Source organism: Furipterus horrens, unplaced genomic scaffold (genome assembly GCF_987537825.1).
Source record: "Furipterus horrens unplaced genomic scaffold, mFurHor1.1.pri manual_scaffold_7, whole genome shotgun sequence".
Classification (NCBI taxonomy): Eukaryota; Metazoa; Chordata; class Mammalia; order Chiroptera; family Furipteridae; genus Furipterus; species Furipterus horrens.
In genome coordinates, this window is record NW_028327177.1 from 27,231,772 (window position 1) to 27,252,526 (window position 20,755).

The following is a 20,755-nucleotide window of genomic DNA, read 5'->3' on the forward strand; positions in this document are numbered from 1 at the left end:
TTGAGGGACCCTAAACAAGGGAAAGAGAATGGACACAGAAAAGGTGTGCCATCTGAGGATAGGTGAGCTGTCCATTGTGGCTGTGATGGATCTAATTATGTCACTTAGCCTAAATCTTTCAGTGGTAACCCCAAACTTTCAGTATAAAGTTCAGATTCCTTACATTAGAAAGGAAAGTCATTATGATTAGTCCCTACTGTCACAAAGGGTAAACTTTTCTTCTTTTTTATGCCCAAGTACTATTCCATTGTGTAAATGTCCCATGGTTGTTTTATCCACTCATCTACTGATAGGCACTTGGGCTGCTTCCATATCTTGGTGACTGTAAATAATGCTGCAATGAACACAGGGGTGCTTATGTTCTTTCAAATTAGTATTTTGGGTTCCTTTGGATATATGTCCAGAGGTGGGATTGCTGCGTCAAAAGGTAGATCTGTTTTCAATTTTTTGAGGTATCTCCATACTGCTTTCCACAGTGGCTGCACCAATCTGCATTCCCACCAACAGTGCAAAAGAGTTCTCCTTTCACCACATCCTCACCAGCACTTGTTGTTTGGTGATTTAGTGATGATGGCCATTCTGACTGGTGGGATATATCTCATTGTGGTTTTAATATGCATTTCTCTGATTATTAGTGACATTGAGCATCTCTTCCTATGTTTATTAGCCATCTGTACGTCTCTTTGGAGAAGTGTCTACTCAGATCCTTTGCCCATTTTTTAATTGGGTGGGCTTTTTTTTCTTTTTCTGTTTTTGGTGTTGTTTTGTAAATTCTTTATAAATTTTGGATATTAACCCTTTATCAGATGTATTGGTGAGTATGTTCTCCCATTCTGTGGGTTATCTTTTCATTTTGTTGATGATTTTCTTTGCTGTGCAAAAACTTTTTAGTTTGATATAGTCCCATCTATTTATTTATTTATTTTGTTTCCCTTGCCTGGGGAGATATATTTGATAAAATATTGCTACAAATAATGTCCAAGATTTTGCTGCCTATGTTTTCTTTTATAATTCTCATGGTTTCGGGTCTAATATTTAAGTCTTTGATCCATTTTGAATTTATTCATGTATGTTGTGTCAGAAGATGATCTAGTTTCATTTTTCTGCATGTATCTGTCCAATTTTCCCAACACCATTTATTATATAAACTATCTTTAGCCTATTGTATGTGCTTGCTTCCTCTGTCAAATATTAATTGACTGTGAAGGTGTGGATTTATTTCTGGGCTCTCTATTCTGTTCCATTGATCTATGTGTCTCTTCTTATGCCAGTACTGTGCTGTTTTTGATTAATATGGCCTTATAGTATAGTTTGATATTAGGTAGTTGATTCCTCCAACTTTGTCCTTCATTCTCAGGATCACTGTTGCTATGTAGTTTCTTTTGTGGTTCCATATAAATTTTTGAAAATTTTGTTTTAGTTCTGTAAAATACATTATTGGGATCTTAATAGGAATTGAGTTGAATCTATAGATTGCTTTAGGTGGTACAGACATTTTAATGATGTTTATTCTCCCCATCCATAAACATGGTTTGTGCTTCCATTTATTTGTATCTTTTTAAGTGTCTTGTAATTTTCTGAGTACAGGTGTTTTACATCCTTGGTTAGGTATATTCCCAGGTATTTTATTCTTTTTGTAGCAATTGTAAATGGGATTGTTTTCTTAATTTCCCTTTCTGTTAGTTTGTTATTGGAGTATAGAAATGCAACTGATTTCTGGATATTAATTTTGTACACTGCTACTTTGCTGAATTGATTTATCAGTTCTAGTAGTTTCTAGGTAGTATCTTTGGGGTTTTCTATGTACAGTATTATGTCATCTGCACATAATGACAGTTTTACTTCTTCCTTTCTGATTTGGATACCTTTTATATCTTCTTCTCTGATTGCTGTGGCTAGGACTGCCAGTACTATGTTGAATAAGACAGCTGAAAGCAGACATCCCTGGCTTATTCCTGTTCTTAAGGGGAACACTTGTAGTTTTTGTCCATTGAATATGATGCTGGCAGTGGGTTTGTCATATATGGCTTTTATTATATTTAGGTGTGTTCCCTCTAATTCCACTTTGCTAGGAGTTTTTATCATAAATGGGTGCTAGATTTTAATCAAATGCTTTTTCTGCATCCATTGATAGGAACATGTGGTTTTTATCCTTTATTTTGCTTATGTGGTGAATTACATTTACTGATTTGTGAATGTTGTACCAACCTTGTATTCCTGGAATAAATCCAACTTGATTGTCGTGTATGATCCTTTTAAAGCATTGCTGTATTCAATTTGCTAAGAATGTTAGTGTCTATATTAATCAGGGATATTAGCCTATAATTTTCTTTCTCTGTAGTGTCTTTATCTGATGTTAATTTTATCCACTGGCTTTTATTTGGCACTATAAGTAAATACTAAACAACCTTAAAATGATCACAGGTGCATTTTATTTTCATTTCATTGGAAACTCTGAGTTTTAAAATTTCCTTCATCGAATAGGTGTAAAGGTTATTTTTCTTATGTAGATGATAATTTGAACATAATTTTAAAATTATTTTTTCTCCTTTATATGGTGTATATTGCCTCTTTAAATGAGTGAATGTGATTTCACGCAGTTGATGTATCATAGAAAAAAATATTTTTTTTAAACTAAGGAGCTGAAAAGAAGTAGAAATTATTAGAAAAGGGGTATGACAAGACTGGTAAGAGTAAGAAGAAGTATTACACACTTTGTAAGCTCTCGACTTTTGAAGCTTGTTGTGTAGTTTAATAGAACACTTCTTTTCCTCTCACTAGGGCACCAAGATTCTGTGTCACTCATTCGTGCTCAACGGAACATGCTAGTGCTGAGCTGAGACTGTGGCACCTCCGCCAAGAGAAACCAAGGAAGGATGTTGACCCCTTTCCACAAATAGCAACCCTCTTGCCATTAAGACCTAAATCTTGCATTCCACAGATATCTGATGTACAGGTAGGGTGTGCATGGACACTTTGACATCTTTATTATGTTATAGTAAAATGTCAGTGCTTGGGTTTTGTACAGTAATACTTAAGTTTCATCATAAGCTTCTCTCTCTCTCTCTCTTTTTAAGTATTTTATTTATTTATTTTTAGACAGAGGAGAAAGGAGGGAAAAAGAGAGGGAGAGAAACAGCAATGTGTGGTTGCCTCTTGCATGACCTCAACTGGGGACCTGGCCCTCAACCCAGGCATGTGCCCTGACTCGGAATTGAACCGGCAACCCTTTGGTTCACAGGCTGGCACTCAATCCACTGAGCCACACCAGCCAGAGTCTCTTTTTGTTATTGTTGTTGTTGTTAATGTACATGCTGCAACATTTAGCAGATAAGAAAACGTATAATCTGTTCTTTATCAAGCAGCTGAAGTGATCCTTAAAAAATACAGGATCTTGTGACTCGCTCAAAATTCTCTAGTGGCCTCCTCTCTTACTCAGAATCAAATCCAAGGTCTCTACAGCTGTACATGCCTCTGCTAACCTCCTGACCTCACTTCCTACTTCGCTCCTCTGACTTAATCTGCTCCCACCACAATGGCCTCTTTGCTTTTCTCTGAACACACCAAACAAAAATGCAGGAGCACTGCACTTGCTGTTCTCTTCCTGTGGAGCACTCTTCCTCCAGATGCCCACATGGCTTGCCCCCTCTCTCACTCTAGGTATCTGCTCGGCTGTCACGTATTCAGAGAAGCTCTCCTGGACTCTTCTGTAGAAGCACACATGTGTAGGAGACACAATACCTCCATTACTACATCCTCTGCTCTGCTTTATTTTGCTTCATGGTACATAATTTTCTTATTATTTTTCACCTCCTATCAGAATATAAGGGATTTTTCTTTGTTAACTACTTGTTCCCAGTGCCTAGAATAGTGCCTGGCACATGATAGTTGCTTAGTAAATATAAATCCAATAGATGAGTAATAAGTAGCAACAGCAGAATTAGAAGTAGAGAGCATTCTTTCACACTGGAGAAGATTAAAGTAGTACAAAATGATAAGGGGGAAAAAGTCCAAAAAGAGAAGAAAATTGAGTCAACTTTATACAGAAGAAGTAAATACTGCTACATACTTTGGCACAGAGACACAATGACTGTAGCTAAGATCTGCATTTCAGAAATAGCCTTATAATTTTATAGCCTTTAAACATGTGCAGAATGTTGTGTTATTGGTCAGTCACAAACAACCCCTTTAAAAAGGATGACTTTATATTCAGGAGATCTTATTTTAAAGAAGGAAGATGTTTAATATAGCTTTTAAAGTTTTACTTCAACAAATAGTGTTTTAGAGCTGGAGAGACTTTACAATTTTTCTGTCAGTGGTTTGTTAACCTTAGGAACATATGTTAGAATCACATAGAGTGTTTAAAATACGCTGATGCCTGGATTCCACCTTCAGAGATTCTGATTTAGTTCATCAGGAAAGGGTCAGAATCACTTTGCTAAATTAGGGAGTTGGCTTAGAACTGAGGTTCTTAACCTCCTGAATGTTAGAATTACCTTTTAGAAGCTACATCTTAGTAAGATACCTAGGTGATTTGTATTTAAAGCACTGTTATGGGCCGATGGTTCTTCAGCATATGGAAGTCATCTGAAGAGCATTTATTTTTTAATTATATTTTATTAATTATGCTATTACCATTGTCCCAATTTTCCCCCATTGCCCCCCTCCATCCAGCACCCCTCACTCCCTCAGGCATTCCCCACAAACTTTTGTTCACATCCATGGGTCCTGTGTATAAGTCTTTTAGCTACTCCATGTCCTATACTGTACTTTACATCCCATTGGCTCTTCTGTAACTACCTATTTGTACTTCTTAATCCCCTCACCTCTTCACCCATTCCCCCACATCCCCCTCTCATCCAGCAACCATCAAAATGCTCTCCATGTCCATGATTCTACTTCTGTTCTTGTTTGCTTAGTTTGTTTTTTAGAGTCAATTGTTGATGGATATGTATTTATTGCCATTTTATTGTTCATAGTTTGATCTTCTTCTTTTTCTTAAGTAGTCCCTTTAACATTTCATATAACAATAGTTTGGTGATGATGAACTCCTTTAGTTTTTTCTTGTCTGGAAAGCTCTTTGTCTGCCCTTTGATTCTAAATGATAGCTTTCCTAGATAGAGCAATCTAGGCTGTAGGTCCCTGCTTTTCATGACTGAATATTTCTTGCCAAGACCTTCTAGCTTGTGAAGTTTCTTTTGAGGAATCAGCTGACAGTCTTATGGGAACTCCCCCGTAGGTAACTAACTGCTGTTCTCTTGCTGCTTTTAAGATTCTCCCTTTAGCCTGGGCTCCACCTGTAGATCAAGATTCCATAGGTTTAGGGTGAGGCCACGAATTTGCATTTCTAACAAATTCCCTCCCAGGTGATGCTCTTGCTGCTGCTCTGGGGACCACATTGAGTTAGTGTCACTTTAGTGCACTAATGGTTTATTATTCATTGCCTTGACATTTTCCTGAACTTTGACCTTGTGGCCTCTTTTGAATGCCACTCCACTGATAATGTCTAATTTTCCCTGATAGCCCATGTAACTTAGTGACCCCATCACCAAGTCAAAACACATCCTAGAGGTGTAGTGTAGGGGGCACGTCATCTGATAACATGTAAACATTTGTACAAATAACATTTTTGCAACATTTGAGAGATATGGCAGAAAAAACATAAGGGGTGTGGTTAGTAAACGGAACTTGAATACGACAGCAATCTCAAAGGAGTGAGGGGAGATTGGCTCGTGTGAAAGTGGTATAAACATGACTATGACCTCTCATCTGTTCTGTTCCTTGGCTTCCCAAGTGTCCTTACCGTGTGTTGTCACTGATGTTTTCTAGTTGGGTAACTCATTCTGATCTCACTCTGTCTTTCCTTTGCAGAAAACACTCTAATTCTTTATTTCTTCCATTTTAAATGTTGAGATATAATTTATATACTGTAAACTTCGCCCTATTTATTGTACATTTCTGTGAATTGTGACAAGTGTATAAATTGTGTTACTACCACCACAATCACAACAGAGAATATTTCACTACCCCCCACCCCACCCCAATTTTACTGTGCCCTTTTGTCAGACGTTTCCCCTGTCAGTTACCTTCTGGCTGCTCTTCTAGTTTTCACCTGAGCCAGAAGCTCAAAAATTCCAATTTAGGCTTTTCTCATACTCTATAATACACTTAAAAAAACTTTTTAAGAAAACTTTTTTTTTAGTTGTGGAAAAGAACATAACACAAAATTTGCTACTGTACTTGTATACTTCAAAAGTAAGTCTGTTTGCATCGTTGTGAAACAGATTTCCAGAACTTTTTTTATTTTGCAAATCTGAAACTGAACAGCCATGAAAACAATTCTCTTTCCTACTCCCTCAGCCTCTGGTAACCACAATTTTACTTTATGAATGGACTGTAAAGTTCTTTTTAATTAAAGTATAGTTGACATGCAATATTATATTAGTTTCAGGTGTACAACATAGTGATTTGATATTTATGTACCTTATGATATATGATCACCATGAGAAATCTAGTAACCATCTGTCACCATACAAAGTTATTGTGATATTATTGACTGTGTTCCCTGTGCTGTACATTTCATCCCTGTGACTTATTTATGTTCTAAGTTTGTGCCTCCTAATCCCCTTCACCTTTTTGCCTATCCCCCCATCACCCAACCCTCTGGCAACTATCAGTTTGTACTCTGTCTATGAGTCTGTTTTATTTGTTTAGTTTTTTAGAGTTCACGTATAAGTGAAATGATACAGTATTTGTCCTTCTTTGACTTATTTCACTTTGTGTAATACCCTCTAGGTCCATCCATGTCGTCACAAATGGCAAGATTTCATTCTTTTATATGGCTGAGTAGTAGTATATTATATATATGTCCCACATCTTCTTTATCCATTTGCCTATGGACGGACACTCAGGCTGCTTCCATTGTAGGATACACATTTAATAAGCTCAGCTCCCTGTGGTACCACTTATTTATTGCGTGCTTTTTAATGTCATGCTGTGTTCTGAATTACTAAAACAGATGTGATCCCTGATATCCAGGAAGTTATATGTAAAACATACCTAAGTAATTAATTTTGTTTATGGAATTCTTTAAAACCATAGTTGTTAGGAACCTAGAGTTTATATATATATATATATATATATATATATATATATATATATATATGATTTTATTATTTGTTCTGGATAATAAAAAGCTCACAAATATATTGCTCTCCAGTGTCATATATTACATTCTAATTCTAATGGAAGTTAACAAATAAGAAAACTTTACACTTCTTTTTCAGTTATAAAAATTTAAAAACTACTGTAAATTTGGAAACTGAAGAAACAAATTATTCTGATCTCACCTATTTCTAGACAACTGCTGGGATGGCCAAAAAGTTCATTTGTTTTTTTTCCATAAGATGGCTCTAGTAGCACGTAGTCATCTTTAACTTCATTTGAAACAATTTTGTTAGATTGTATTGTGACAGCTGTCATATCAGTGTGCGTTAAAAAAAACCATCAAAATTGATGAATTTTTGTGTAGCCATTTTAATATTGATGATGGGAGAAAATATGCAACATTTTCAGCATATTATGCTTTATTATTTCAAGAAAGGTAAAAATGCAACTGAGACTCAAAAAAAGATTTGTGCAGTATGTGGAGAAGGTGCTGTGACTGATGGAACGTGTCAAAAGCGGTTTGCGAAGTTTCACGCAGGAGATTTCTTGCTGGACGATGCTTCACAGTCGGGTAGACCAGTTGAAGTTGATAGCAATCAAATCGAGTCATTAATTGAGAACAATCAATGTTATATCATGCAGGAGAGAGCCAACATACTCAAAATATCCAAATCAATAGTTATTGGTGAAATTGAAAAATGTGTCTTTTATTTTATAGAAAAAACTAAATGGACTTATCGACCAACCCAATATTAATTTATTTGTTTTCTCTTAGGCTTGTTGTGAATTTTTAGTTTTAACACACTGATGCTTTTGTGTTCTGATTATGTCTAATTGTCATCAGCATTTTTCCATGTGTGTCATAATTTTCATCGTCCCTATTTTTAAGTATTATATTATGTTGCCCTTATGTATATCCCATGTTTAGGTAATTGATTTGTTTTCTTTTGACAATTAGATGTTCATACTTTTATGATTCATGCATGTAGCATCTCATATTCTGGATTTTAAAACGTTTTACCATAAAGAACATATAAGGATGGGAACAATAACCACGAATATAAAAAATTTAAAAATGGAAGGAAATAGTTCTGCTAAGATACGCCTCTATCATGGCCTAATGGTGCTCCGGCATCCTTCCCCACTCTGCCACCGCCATTTACTGTGTTGCCACATGCAGGCTTGCACACACACGTGAGCACTATAACCCATTTAGCTATGAAACAGAAGTTTTTGCAAAGTTTTTCCTCCATGAAAGAGTACTCTTTCACAATGATGTACATAAGGAAATGTAAGCCTTTGGCCTTTCCTTTCTTAGAGGCTAAATAGCTGTAGGAGTTTCAGCTTTGCTGGTTTCATAAAAGTGGGAGTTTGGGAAGAAGAACATTTTTATTATCATGGGAACAATAGTAGGTGATAGAGTGAAGGAAGAAGTCCTCTAGGAATGCAAATAAAGTTTAGGTGTATGTGCAGAGTTATGCTTTTATTCTCTATCTTTATTTTCAATTTGTTCATTTTTACTATTTTACCACTTGTTAGAAAGAAGAATCCAATTTACCTTCCAAATCCCCCAAGAAACCAGCCACAGCAATTCAAAAACCTTGGAAGAGAGAGACTTGGTATCCAGTTTCTTTTAAGGATGACATAATTGAGAAAGGGTAGGTGCAGCTTTTTATGTCCCAAGTGCTTTTCTGCAATGGTAATTTTTTTTAATTGAAAAATTAAATAGAAATAAAAAACCAATACATTGATCTTTTTTACAAAAGTGCTTATATTTCAGTGATAGGTATTAGGGGGTTAATTTTTCCCATGCATACTTTAAATGACGAGTAGAACGCCTGAGATTAGTAATTGTAAAGAGGTGGTGCTTCTGATCTCCAGTTTCTCATCAGCCATACAATCATATTTCTTTGAGAAGATCATGCTCCATTCTTACTTGACCCTGTTTAGTAATTCAGTAGTTCTCAAACTTGAGAATTCATAAGTATCTCAGTAATATTGTCATTATTTAACATGGTATATTATTCATTTAGATTGGCCCACATGTTTATCCTTTTTATTATTTTTTAAAATGGGATTATTATTCTTCAGCCTGAAAAATAATACCCTTCAATATTAGCTTTGGTGTGGGATCTGCTAGTGAATAATTCTGTGTTTAACAATTGATCACTTTACTTTCACTAGTTTCTTTTTTTTAAACTTCCATTGTTTTTTATTTTTACTGAGGTAAAGTTCATATAACATAAAATTCACCATTTTAATTATATTCAAGTTTACAATTCAGTAATTTTTAGTATGTTTATAATGTTATGAAACCATCACCACTATAAAATTCCAGAACATTTTATCACCCCTAAAAGAAGCACTGTCTCATTAGTAATCACTCCCCATTTCACCTGCTCCCCCAGGCCCTGGTAACCAGTCATCCATTTCTGTCTCTGAGGATTTGCCTGTTCTGGACATTTCAGAGAAATGAAATTGTGAATAGGTGTTCTGTTTCTGGCCTCTTTTATTTGGCATAGTATTTTCAAGATTCAATTATGTTGTGGTCACTTCAGTGATTTTCAGCCTTTCTCATGGCACATGTAAGCTAATTACTAAAATTCTGTGGCACACCAAAAATATACTTTTTGCCAATCTGACCAAAAAAAAAAAAAAAAAAAAAAGATAAATTTTGATTCCTTTACACCAGATGGCTATTGCTGTGTTGGCTACTGTCATGTTTTTATTCGACAGTCTAAGGGAAAGAGATCAGTGCCCCTGACTGAATAGTTAGGTATTGCATGTTTTAAAAATTCTTGCACCGCACCAGTATGCTGCGGTACACCTACTGAAAATCGCTGTTAAATATTTTTGCTGGGCATATAATTATAGATTAGTAATTATTTTCTTTCAGCACTTTGAGATTTTATTTTGTTATCTTCTTGCTTTCAGTGTTTCTGTTTAAATATAGTAGTTTCCCCTTATCCACAGAAAAGACATTTCAAGACCCCCAGCGGATACCTGAAAACTTGGATAGTTGCAGACCCCTATATAAACTATGTTTTTCATACATGTACACCCATGATAAAGCTCAATTTACAAATTAGGCAGTGTAAGAGATTAACAGCAAGACTAATAAGGTAGAACAATTATAACAATATATTGCAATAAAAGTTATGTGAATACGGTTTCTCTCTCTCTCAAAATATCTTATTTTTCTCTACTTACCTTTTTATTTAAAGTAAGCACTTTATGGTTTCTCTTTGGTATATCCAAATAACCAGCATCACTACTGTTATGCTTCGGGGCCATCATTAAGTAGACTAAGGGTTACTTGAATACAAGTATCATGGTACCATGACAGTCAGTCTGATAACCAACATGGCTACTAAGTGACTAACAGGTGAGTAGCATATACAACATGGATACACTGGACAAAGGGGTTCATGTCTCAGATCAGACGGAGTAGGACAACACGAAATATTGTCATGCTACTCTGAAGAACAAACAATTTAAAACTTATGAGTTGTTTATTTCTGGAATTTTCTAATATTTTTAGACCACAGTTGACCATGAGTAACTCAAGCTGCGAAAAGAGAAACCATGGATGAGTGGGGACTTTTGTATTAGCCGTTAGGTAATTGTTTTTCTTTCAAAGATAGGTCTTTCTCCAGCTGTTTAGTATTACCTTTGTATTTTGTTTTTGTTTTTTATAATATTACTCTAATATGTTTAAGTGTTGGTTTACTTTTTGTAGCCAACTCAGGCTTATTAAATCTGCTTTGACATATACCATATGATCTCACTCATATGTAGAATCTAATAAGCAAAATAAACTGACAAACAAAGTGAGACCAGAGGCATGGACACGTGGAACAGACTGACAGATCTTAGAGGGGGAAGGGGTATGGGGACTGGAAGAGATTAGCCAAAGTACATATATTCAAACTCAATAGTCATGGACAACAATGTGGTAAAGGCAGGGGGATGGGGGCAGGATAGGGCAGAAGCTTGGTGGAGGGGGAAAGAGGAGAAGTGGGAGACATCTGTAATAGTGTCAGCAACAAAACATCTGTGGCTTTGATGGTTTTCATTAGTTTTGGAAAATAGTCAGCTGTTATCTCTTGTAATGTTACTCTTTATTTCTTCTTATTCTGGAATTCCAATTGAATGTATATTAGACCTTCTTAATCAATTCTCTCATATCCTGTTTTCTGTATTCCATCCTATTCTGGGCATTTTCTTTTGACTTATTTTCTAGTTCACTGTTTCTCTCTTCAACTGTGTCTAATCTGTTGTTATTTACACTTAATGTTCCTGACTTCAGTTATTGTATTTTCTGTAATTTATCTTTGGCTGTTTTTAGGTCTGTTATGACATGTTTTCTAGTTTCCAGTTCTCTGACAAAATTCTTAGTCTTTTGTTTTATCTTCTTGATCATAGTCGTTTAAAGTCTGTGTCTGATAATTTTTAATACATGAAGCTCCTGTGACTCTCCATTGTTCTATTTTAAGCTGAGTTTTGTCCTTGTTGTCTTGTCTGTTCTTATGTATTGTATTGGTTAATCTTAAACTATATCTTCTATTTGAAATATTGTTTCTAGAATTTATTTGAGATTTTGGTTTACATATTTTTCTGGAATGAATTTTTTTTCTTTTTTTTTTACTTAAGCACTGGTAATCTAGGATAATCTTAATCAAATTGCAGGAATTTTTCTGAGCAAACTAAAAGGCTGCTAAAGTCATGCTGCAGTGTGTGCTAAGATTGGTTTACTTCCATTGTATCCTCACTACTAGGCTTCAGCCCTTGGGTTTGCCAACCATGACACATGATGCTTAGTTTTTCAGATCTTCTTCATTATGAGCAAAACTTTGGGGAAAAGCAATCTCCAATCCTGAAATTACATCTCTGATTTTTTTACTTTTTCTAGTGTGGTAAAATACACAAAACAAGAAATTTACCATCTTAACCCTTTTTTATTTTTATTTTTTACATTATATATTTTATTGTATTTTTTCCATTACAATTTACCCCCCTGATGCTTCGCCCTCCAAATCACCGCACTGTTGTCCATGTCTGTGAGTCCTTTTACTTTTTTGCTCAATACCCCCAGAGCTGTCAGCCTGCTGTCTATTGATGAGTCTGTCTCTATGTCGTTTGTTAGTTCAGTTGTTAACCCTTTTAAACTGTACAGTTTGGTGGTACTAAATACATTAATATTACTGTACAGTCATCACCAACATCCATCCCCAGAACTGTTTTCATCTTATAAAACTGAAGCCCTGTACCCATTAAACAATAACAACCCACTTCCTCCTCTCACAGCTCTGATTTTGACTACTCTACGTACCTTGTGTAAAGGAAATTATTTGTCTTTTTGTAACTGTCTTATTTTACATAGTATAGTGTCCTCAGGGTTCATCCATGTTGTAGCGTATTTCAGAATCTCATTCCTTTTTAAGGCTAAATAATTGTTCATTGTATGTATACAGGGGTGTGCAAAAGTAGGTTTACAGTTTTGAATATGTGAAACAGGGCTTATTTTTGTGTTATTATTTTCATAACTGCATGTCTGTTTTCCATATAAAAACTATAAACCTCCTTTTGCCCACTCCTGTATATTAATATACATATAATGTATATAAGTATATCACATATTGCTTAATCATTCATCCATCAGTGGACACTTGGCTTGCTTTTACGCTTTGACTACTGTGAATAATGCTGTGAACATGTGTGTACAAATGTCTTCAAGATCCTACTTCTAATTCTTTTGTGTATATACCCAGAAGCGGAATTGCTGGATCAAATGGTGATTCCATTTTTAATTTTTTGAGGACCTGCCGTACTGTTCCCACAGTGGCTGTATCATTTAATATTGCTACCAACAGTGTACAAAGTTTCCAGTTTCTCCATATCCTTACTAACACTTGTTATTTTCTATTTGATACTAGTCATCCTAATTATGGGAGGTGATATCTCATTGTAGATTTGATTTACATTTCTTTAATGATTAGTAATGTTGAGCCTCTTTTCATGTGCTTATTGGTTATTTGCGTATCTTCTTGGAGAAATTTCTATTCGTCTTTTGCTCATTTTTGAATCATATCATTTCTTTTCGTGTTGTTGAGCTGTAGGAGTCCTCTATGGGTTCTCTCCCGTTGTGCAAGTCACATTTTTACTCTTAGTGTTTTTTGGTGCATAAAATTTTTAAATTTTTATGAAGTTCAATTTGTTTATTATTTTTGCCTATGTCTTTGATATAATATCTAAGAAACCATTGCCAAACTTAATGTTATGAAGTTTTTGTCTTGTTTTCTTCCTAGAGTTTTATAGCTTGGGCTCTTAAATGTAAGTATTTAGTACATTTTGAGTTAATTTTTGTATATGGTGTTAGGTAAGGACCCAACTTCATTCTTTTGTATGTGGATATCCAGTTTTCCTAGCAGCCTTTGTTGAAAAGACTGTCCTTTCCCCACTGAATAGTCTTGACATCCTTGTAAAAAATCATTTGACGTTAAGGCAAGGGTTTATTTTTGGGCTTCCTATTTTATTCTATTGTCTACATGTCTGTCTTTATGCCAACACCACACTGTTTTGATTACTGCAGTTCTGAAGTAAGTTTTGAAATCAAGAAGTGTTAGTCCTCCAGCTTTGCTCTACTATTTTAAGATTGTTTTGGCTGTTTGAGGCCCCTTGAAATTCTATATGAATTTTAGAATGGGTTTTTCTATTTCTGAAAAAAATGTCATTGGGATTTTGATTGAGATTGCATTGATTCTGTAGATTGCCTTATGTGGTATTGCTATCTTAATAAAATTAAGTTGTCCAATCCATAAACATAACATTTAGTTATGTCTTCTCTAATTTCTTTTAACAATGTTTTGCAGTTTATATTGTACAAGTTTTTCACCTCCTTGGTTGAGTTTATTTCTAGGTACCTTATTCTTTTTGATACAATTGTAAATGAAATTGTTTTTCTTAATGCTTTTTCTGATAGTTCATTATTAGTGTATAGAAATGAAACTGATTTTTATATATTGACTTTGTATCCTCCAACTTTACTGAATTCAATTATTCTAAAAGATTTTTGGTGGAGTCTAGGGTTTTCTATATATAATATTATGTCATTTACAAATAGTGATAGTTTTGCCTCTTTTTTGATTTGGGTGCCTTTTATTTTTTTGTCTGGCTTAATTGCTCTACCTAGGACTTCCAGTACTAGACGTTCTTGCCTTGTCCCTGATATTAAAGGAAAAGCTTTCATCTTTTCACTGATGAATATGATATTAGCTGTAGCTTGTCACTATGGCCTTTATTACGTTAAAATAATTCCCTTTATACCCCCTTTGTTGAGAGTTTTACTCATGAATGGGTGTTAAATTTTGTCAAATGCTTTTTTCTATATCTATTGAGATGACCATATGAGTTTTATCTTTCATTTTACTTATGTGGCACCATGTATACCAAAGGTGCTCAAAATATGTTTGTTGATCAATTAGTTCTCACCCCTATAATTTAGGTCACACAGCAACGAAGTTATTCATTTAACATCTTTTACTGACATTTCTGAGTGTCTGAAGCCCCAGCTGGATAGAAGATATACTTATACAGAAGAACCTTTGGTAAGTATTTTGAGGACTGATTAATCTTATCCCTCATTTAACTGATCAATGTCTCTTGATTTTAAAGAATTTTTATTGATTTACCATATTTTTTCTTCACTAAACAACACATTTTATGTTTTTCCTTGCAAAAAAATTTTTACACAAAAACTTCCTCTGTGTTTTCTTTTGTAGAACCATGTTGCTATATATTCCTTTGATTACTGTTTTTTAAAAACAGCTGTGCTCTGGTTTTGGTATGAGGACACTTCAAAAACAAAATAACACCCTTTAGGGTTTTTATTAAGCTTGTAGCACTGATAAAAAATAATATTTTATGTTATGTTTTAGCAGCTTAGAATTTTTATGAAGCGTTTTATGAAGTATTTTTGTAGTGTGGCTACCTTGAAAATGTGGATTTAGCACATCATTTCTTGATGACGATTTCACATTATCTAAGGATTATACTTTAGGTACAGAGAAGGAAAACTCTGACTCCAAAAAACCTCCGCTGCCTTGCGGCATACCTCTTCAGGGGAAAGGCTAAGGGAGTAAACCCCGACAGAAAATCCGGAGCCGGAGTCCCTAAGGCGGTTCGACGTTGTAGTCAACACCGGCAACTCCTGCGGCGCACCTGAACCCAAGCTGTATCGACTCCGTCTTTCCCTTGGACCCTTCAGCTGCGAAGAGAGAGGGGGTCTGCTGCATGGGCAACAGCAGACCCTCCATATTACCCTGCCCAGGCTCTGTAGCTTCAGCGTCATCGCAAGATGTCGATTCAACACGGGAGGAGACAGATACCGTGTCACTCCCGAGTCGGACTGCACAGCCATTCTCGGCGGTGCAGATAGACTCTTAAGAAGCTACACCATCGTCTCTCGAGACGGACGGCTGCCGACGATACTTTAGGTAGTAACCTTGGTAGTCCTTATAGAGTCTGAACACTTAGATATAATTTTGTATAACTATTTTATTCTAAGCAAACAGTTACCCTTTTCTTCTAATTAGAATTTTTTCCTACAAAAAATAATGATATTTTAGTTTTGGAATGTCAATGGTTAGACGTCATAAAAACATTAAATTCTCACCACAAAATTTGTTTAGTAGGGCCATAAAGAGAGAGACAGAGAGATACTATAACACAGAGAGAGCAAGAACCTTACTTAAACCCTAAATTGTTTATGACACAGTTATCTTAAGATTAAGAAGTCTGAGTTTCACACAATAAATAGCAAAGAGCTAATACAAATGGAGATGCCCTTTTGCACTCTAGAGTAACTCTTGTGCTTGGAGAAATAACCAGCTTTCTGTGTTTCAAGAATGGTATTATGGTTACCAGCATTACTGCCAAAGAAGCCCATAAATAGCAAAGTTCTATGAGAATTTATACTGTCATTTACACTCTGAAGGCTATGACCTGTATGGGGTGAGACTGACCAAGAGGGACACCCCCGCACCCCGAACAAGGCTGTTAAGGAGCAGCATTGAGAGGCCTTGAAGATAGTTCTTTTTATAACTCTCTCCTAGCTATTATAACAGCACCTCAAGGCTAAAATAACAGTAAACATGTAGGAAAGAGACCACCAACAGTGATTTGGAAGACTCCTAAAGTGGTATTGCTGAGCCTGAAACAAGAAAATAGTTGAGGCTGGGAAGTCGTTTTAACATTATGTTTGAGATCAGATTGGTTTAAAATAGAACGAACTCTGCTGCTATCCTTGGCTCGAAAAATGAACCTTATATGACAGCCAGATGCAAACATACTGCATTGATTACATATATGGTACAAAAATAAAATAGTCTAGTGGGGAAATGACAGCCTGGCAAAATTTATGAAACCCTATTATACAATGCCATATAAAGTTACAATGTTTTCGGTGGATAATGGTCTTCTGTTTTGTTATCTAGGTTAAAACCATGGCAGATGGTGCCTTGGGAGGATTTGACATGGAAAATTTGTTGCAATCTTTGTATGTAGAAAATAGAGCTGGATTCTTCTTTACTAAATTCTGTGAACATTCAGGGAACAAGGTAGAAAATAATTATTTTAAATATAATTTCATATTTTTACTTCATTTTAAAATAAGAGAAGTTGAAATAATTCAATGCTCAAATAATTGTAATTGATGTTGAAATTCCCATCTCTGGTAAGATATTTCATACTAAATATTTAGTAAAATTTTAAACATCTCAGTTACATATTCTTTGGTTCATTATCCTACTAAAATTAAAAAGAAAATTAAAATACAGGTAGACAAGAATTGACTTGCACTGTTAACAATAGTTTATTTTCACATAACTCTTTCAATGTAATATATGTTATATTCAGAGTTGGTTTCTATCAATCCTTTAATTTTATTTTAATAATTATAACAATTACAAATTACAATGGGTAGTGGCAAAGTTATTTTTATTTTTATTTCAGAGTCTTCACTTTGCCTCAAATGAAAAGTATTGCACTGGTTCTAACAAGAGTAGTCTTTGGTTCTGTTCTGTTGTACATTTGCCTATATATACCAAAATGCCTTCAGATTTTGGGTTCATGCCAGAAATATGTGATTACCCTTTAATTGTTAACTAGAACACTTACTATTTTAATGACCAATGAGGTGAGAAGCATACATGCATAAATATAATGTACTAGTGACAATACCAATAATTATTTTGTGTGTTGCCAATTTGTGATAGAAGATAAAAATAACTTAAATTGATCTGACTTATGATAACCCCAAGGAGGTAAACAATTATTTATATTTGAAATTAGAGCTATGTAGAGTTCTAATAACTGGGTGGTAATAATTTATGTACTTTTTCCATCTTCCCATCTGTAGTTGTGGAAGAACAGTGTATACTTCTGGTTTGACTTACAGGCTTATCACCAGCTTTTCTACCAAGAAACACTTCACCCTTTTAAAGTATGCAAGCAAGCCCAAGTAAGTAGTAAATAATGTTGTTCACTGTGAGCCTCTAAGTACACAGAGAAATGAAAAGTTGTGTCTAGCCTCAAACAAGAGAAATCTGGGAGCGTGGCAAAAAGGCAACAATTAAATTTTTGCCATGGGATCACTTTATTTAAATGTCAGCAGAATATTGTTTTCTAATCTGATTTGTTGGTTCTCTGTTTCATCTATTTTATTTGGTTTGCTTTATTTTCTCTTTGCTGCCAATAACTTGTTCCAATAAAGGACATACCGTCTGTTTAAAAAAATGTACTTATGACTCTTGGTTTGGTCATGAGTGAGTTAAAAGAGAACACTGAGAGAGGATTTGTAATGACTCATTGAAGTGATTGGGCGCAGAGGCATTGACCAATGCTGTTCTCTGAGCTGCCTGAAGCAACCAACTGGTGCATACGCTCATGCTGCTGACCTGTCTAAAGGGCAGGAAAGAATGCTGAGTGACTGTGTGGTGGAGGCCCTGTGTCGTTGCCTAGGCTTGTGCTGCACATGATGTAAGACAGACACTCAGAGGTGGGGAAAAGACTATCTCAAGACTTCCTCAAAGCAAAATAGAGAAGGAAGACAGAGAGCGGTGAGCTGTTTGTTTGCTTTTTGGATGAAGAAATGGGAATAGAATTATGACTGGAGCTGACCTACCTTTTAACTTTAGGCTCTTCTGATCTTTTATAGACAGAGGTCATTAAGCCTAGAAAACAACTAATCACATCTCTATCTAAATCTGTTAAACACGTAAGTGGTCCTTAAGATCTGAAATAAGCCCATTCCAGAGGAACAGTCAGGGAACAGTGCTGAGGAGACCGACTTTGTCCTGTTGTTTATTACCTTGCTATAATTTAATTTAGGACATCCAAGAGTGCTGCTGGGTGTTTGCAGTTACTTCCCCCACTCTCACTCTGGTGTTAATAGCTCTGCTTTGTGAATCAGCTGACAGACTTTGTACTCTCCTCCATGGGAATAAGGGCTTCAGCTCACCAGAACCCAGATCTGGCTCCATGAAATAATGAAATTAAATCTTTAATTCGCCAGTACCCTTTTCTGAGACCACACAGTAAGCTCTTTTGTTTGTTAATCCTTTACCTGTAATTCCCTATTTATCCTTCTCCCCCTAACACGTTGCCCCTGTCTGCTAAACCACCATCCGTTATTTTTATCATTTTCACTGCTACAAAGCTTACTCCTCCAAAAATCTTTAGTGGCTCGATGAAGTGGGTTTTTGGTTGTTGTAATCACCATATTTCCATGTACTTGTAAAAGAGAAAATTGTCTTTGAGCTTGGTAGACTTATTAATTCTTAGTAATTATATTATTCAATAAGCTATTATTAATTGTGAGACAGAATACAGTCAAGTTTTAGTCATTCTGAAATGGATTATTCTGTTTTGGGATTATCAAGGCCTGTAACTGTTTTCTTCTTTCCTAGCTTATCTTTTGGGGAGTCAAAGTGGATGGGTGAAGTTAGCAATGGAGCAATTTGTGTTTAGTGGAAATAAAAGAAGAAAATAATGTGGTATTTTCTTACTTGTTTGCTTTCTTAATTGGTTACTTTATTTTATTTTTGGTTAGTGGAACAATTATCTAAATTGGTTTAGGGTTTTTTTGTTTTTTTCTTTTTAAAAAGATTTTATTTATTTATTTCCAGGGAGAGAGTAAGGGAGGGGGAAAGAGAGGGAGAGAAACATCAGTGTGTGGTTGCCGCTCACATGCCCCCAACTGGGGACCTGGCCCACAACCCAGGCATGTGTCCCTATTGAGAATCAAACCTGCGACCTTTTGGTTTTCAGGCCAGCACTCAATCCACTGAGCCACACCAACCAGGGCTGGTTTAGGTATTAATTACTCAAGATTCCTTTGCCTCCAGATATAAGAATTGCCTAATACAATAATCCTATAGATATATTTCATAGTGTGAAATACTATTCATTTCTTTGTAAAAGAAATGTTGTGTGGCTTTCTTCAACAGTACCTTTAGAATATAGATCTTTGGATTGATAATGCCAAGGCAGATATAATCATCTGGCACTGTGTTAAAGTTGCTATGAACTTTATTTTATATTGTTTTTGTACATCTGATAAGTTGTATGGTAGGAGACCCAGAGTTGATTCCAAAGGCTTACATGCTTTTATGAATGCTAGGTAGGCAAATTGCCTACTTTGAAGTTTTATTACCTCAAGAAATATCATAGAAATACCTCTAGGCAAAGTGGATTGTGGGGGAGTGGGTAAGTGACAATGATTTAGCAGACTAACTGTGGTCTGGGAGTTTGAATTGCAGTGTTGGGCACACTCTGAAGACTTTCCTGCACGGCTTCAATAGAAGGGTGTAGTTAGAAACCTGTTGAAATGATTTTTTGCAAGAAGGGAATCACTATTGTAATAAAGAGATATGGTCTTTGACTCTAGCAACAACTTGCCAGGGGACCATCTATCACTGCTAAGATTTGGAGTCTAGATGGCATCCCAGATGGTCCAACTGTTTTTTGACATTACATACTTTCTTCAGTGGTAGAGTACTGGAACAGAATGAAGCACATCTGTGCACCACTGTATTTTGTAACTCCCATCTTTGTAGAAATCTTTCAAACAAACTGTATCCCAGTAAAAACTTATGCATTTATAATTTATCACTCTCCACAGCATATATATTGAGTTTTTTAAAATTAGAAAAGACGTATGATTCATAAATATTATACATCTTCACACATATATATATACATGCACATACAAATATGTATGAAGTTAAGTTTGTTTTTAATGGGAAGGAGGAAGAGAGAAAAAAATAGTAAAAATTTAGAACCTAGCTCCTTCTCTTTCTCCTTCCCTTCTCCTCTCTTAAAAACAAACAAACAAACAAAAATGCTCCAAGCAGCATGGCTCAGCTGTTTGTGCATCACCCCACAAACTGAAAGGTTGCTGGTTTGATTTCTGGACAGGGCACACTCCTGGGTTTCAGGTTCAGTCCCCAATCAGGGCATGTAGGGAAGGCAGCCAATTGATATTATTCTCTCCCATCGATGTTTCTCTCCCTCTTTCCCCCCTCTCTTC

General features: G+C 35.5%; 1 protein-coding gene across 1 annotated transcript in view; it reads left to right on the forward strand.

Moving 5' to 3' along the window:
• The window catches only part of RGS22 (regulator of G protein signaling 22), an 88,082-nt gene that overhangs the window by 12,925 nt on the left and 54,402 nt on the right, over positions 1-20,755 (forward strand). The window contains exons 7-11 of the mRNA XM_090284888.1: positions 2,782-2,956; positions 8,707-8,825; positions 14,672-14,774; positions 16,662-16,784; positions 17,585-17,686. Of these exons, the coding sequence (XP_090141014.1) occupies positions 2,782-2,956; positions 8,707-8,825; positions 14,672-14,774; positions 16,662-16,784; positions 17,585-17,686 (622 nt within the window). The remainder of the gene's footprint in view (positions 1-2,781; positions 2,957-8,706; positions 8,826-14,671; positions 14,775-16,661; positions 16,785-17,584; positions 17,687-20,755) is intronic.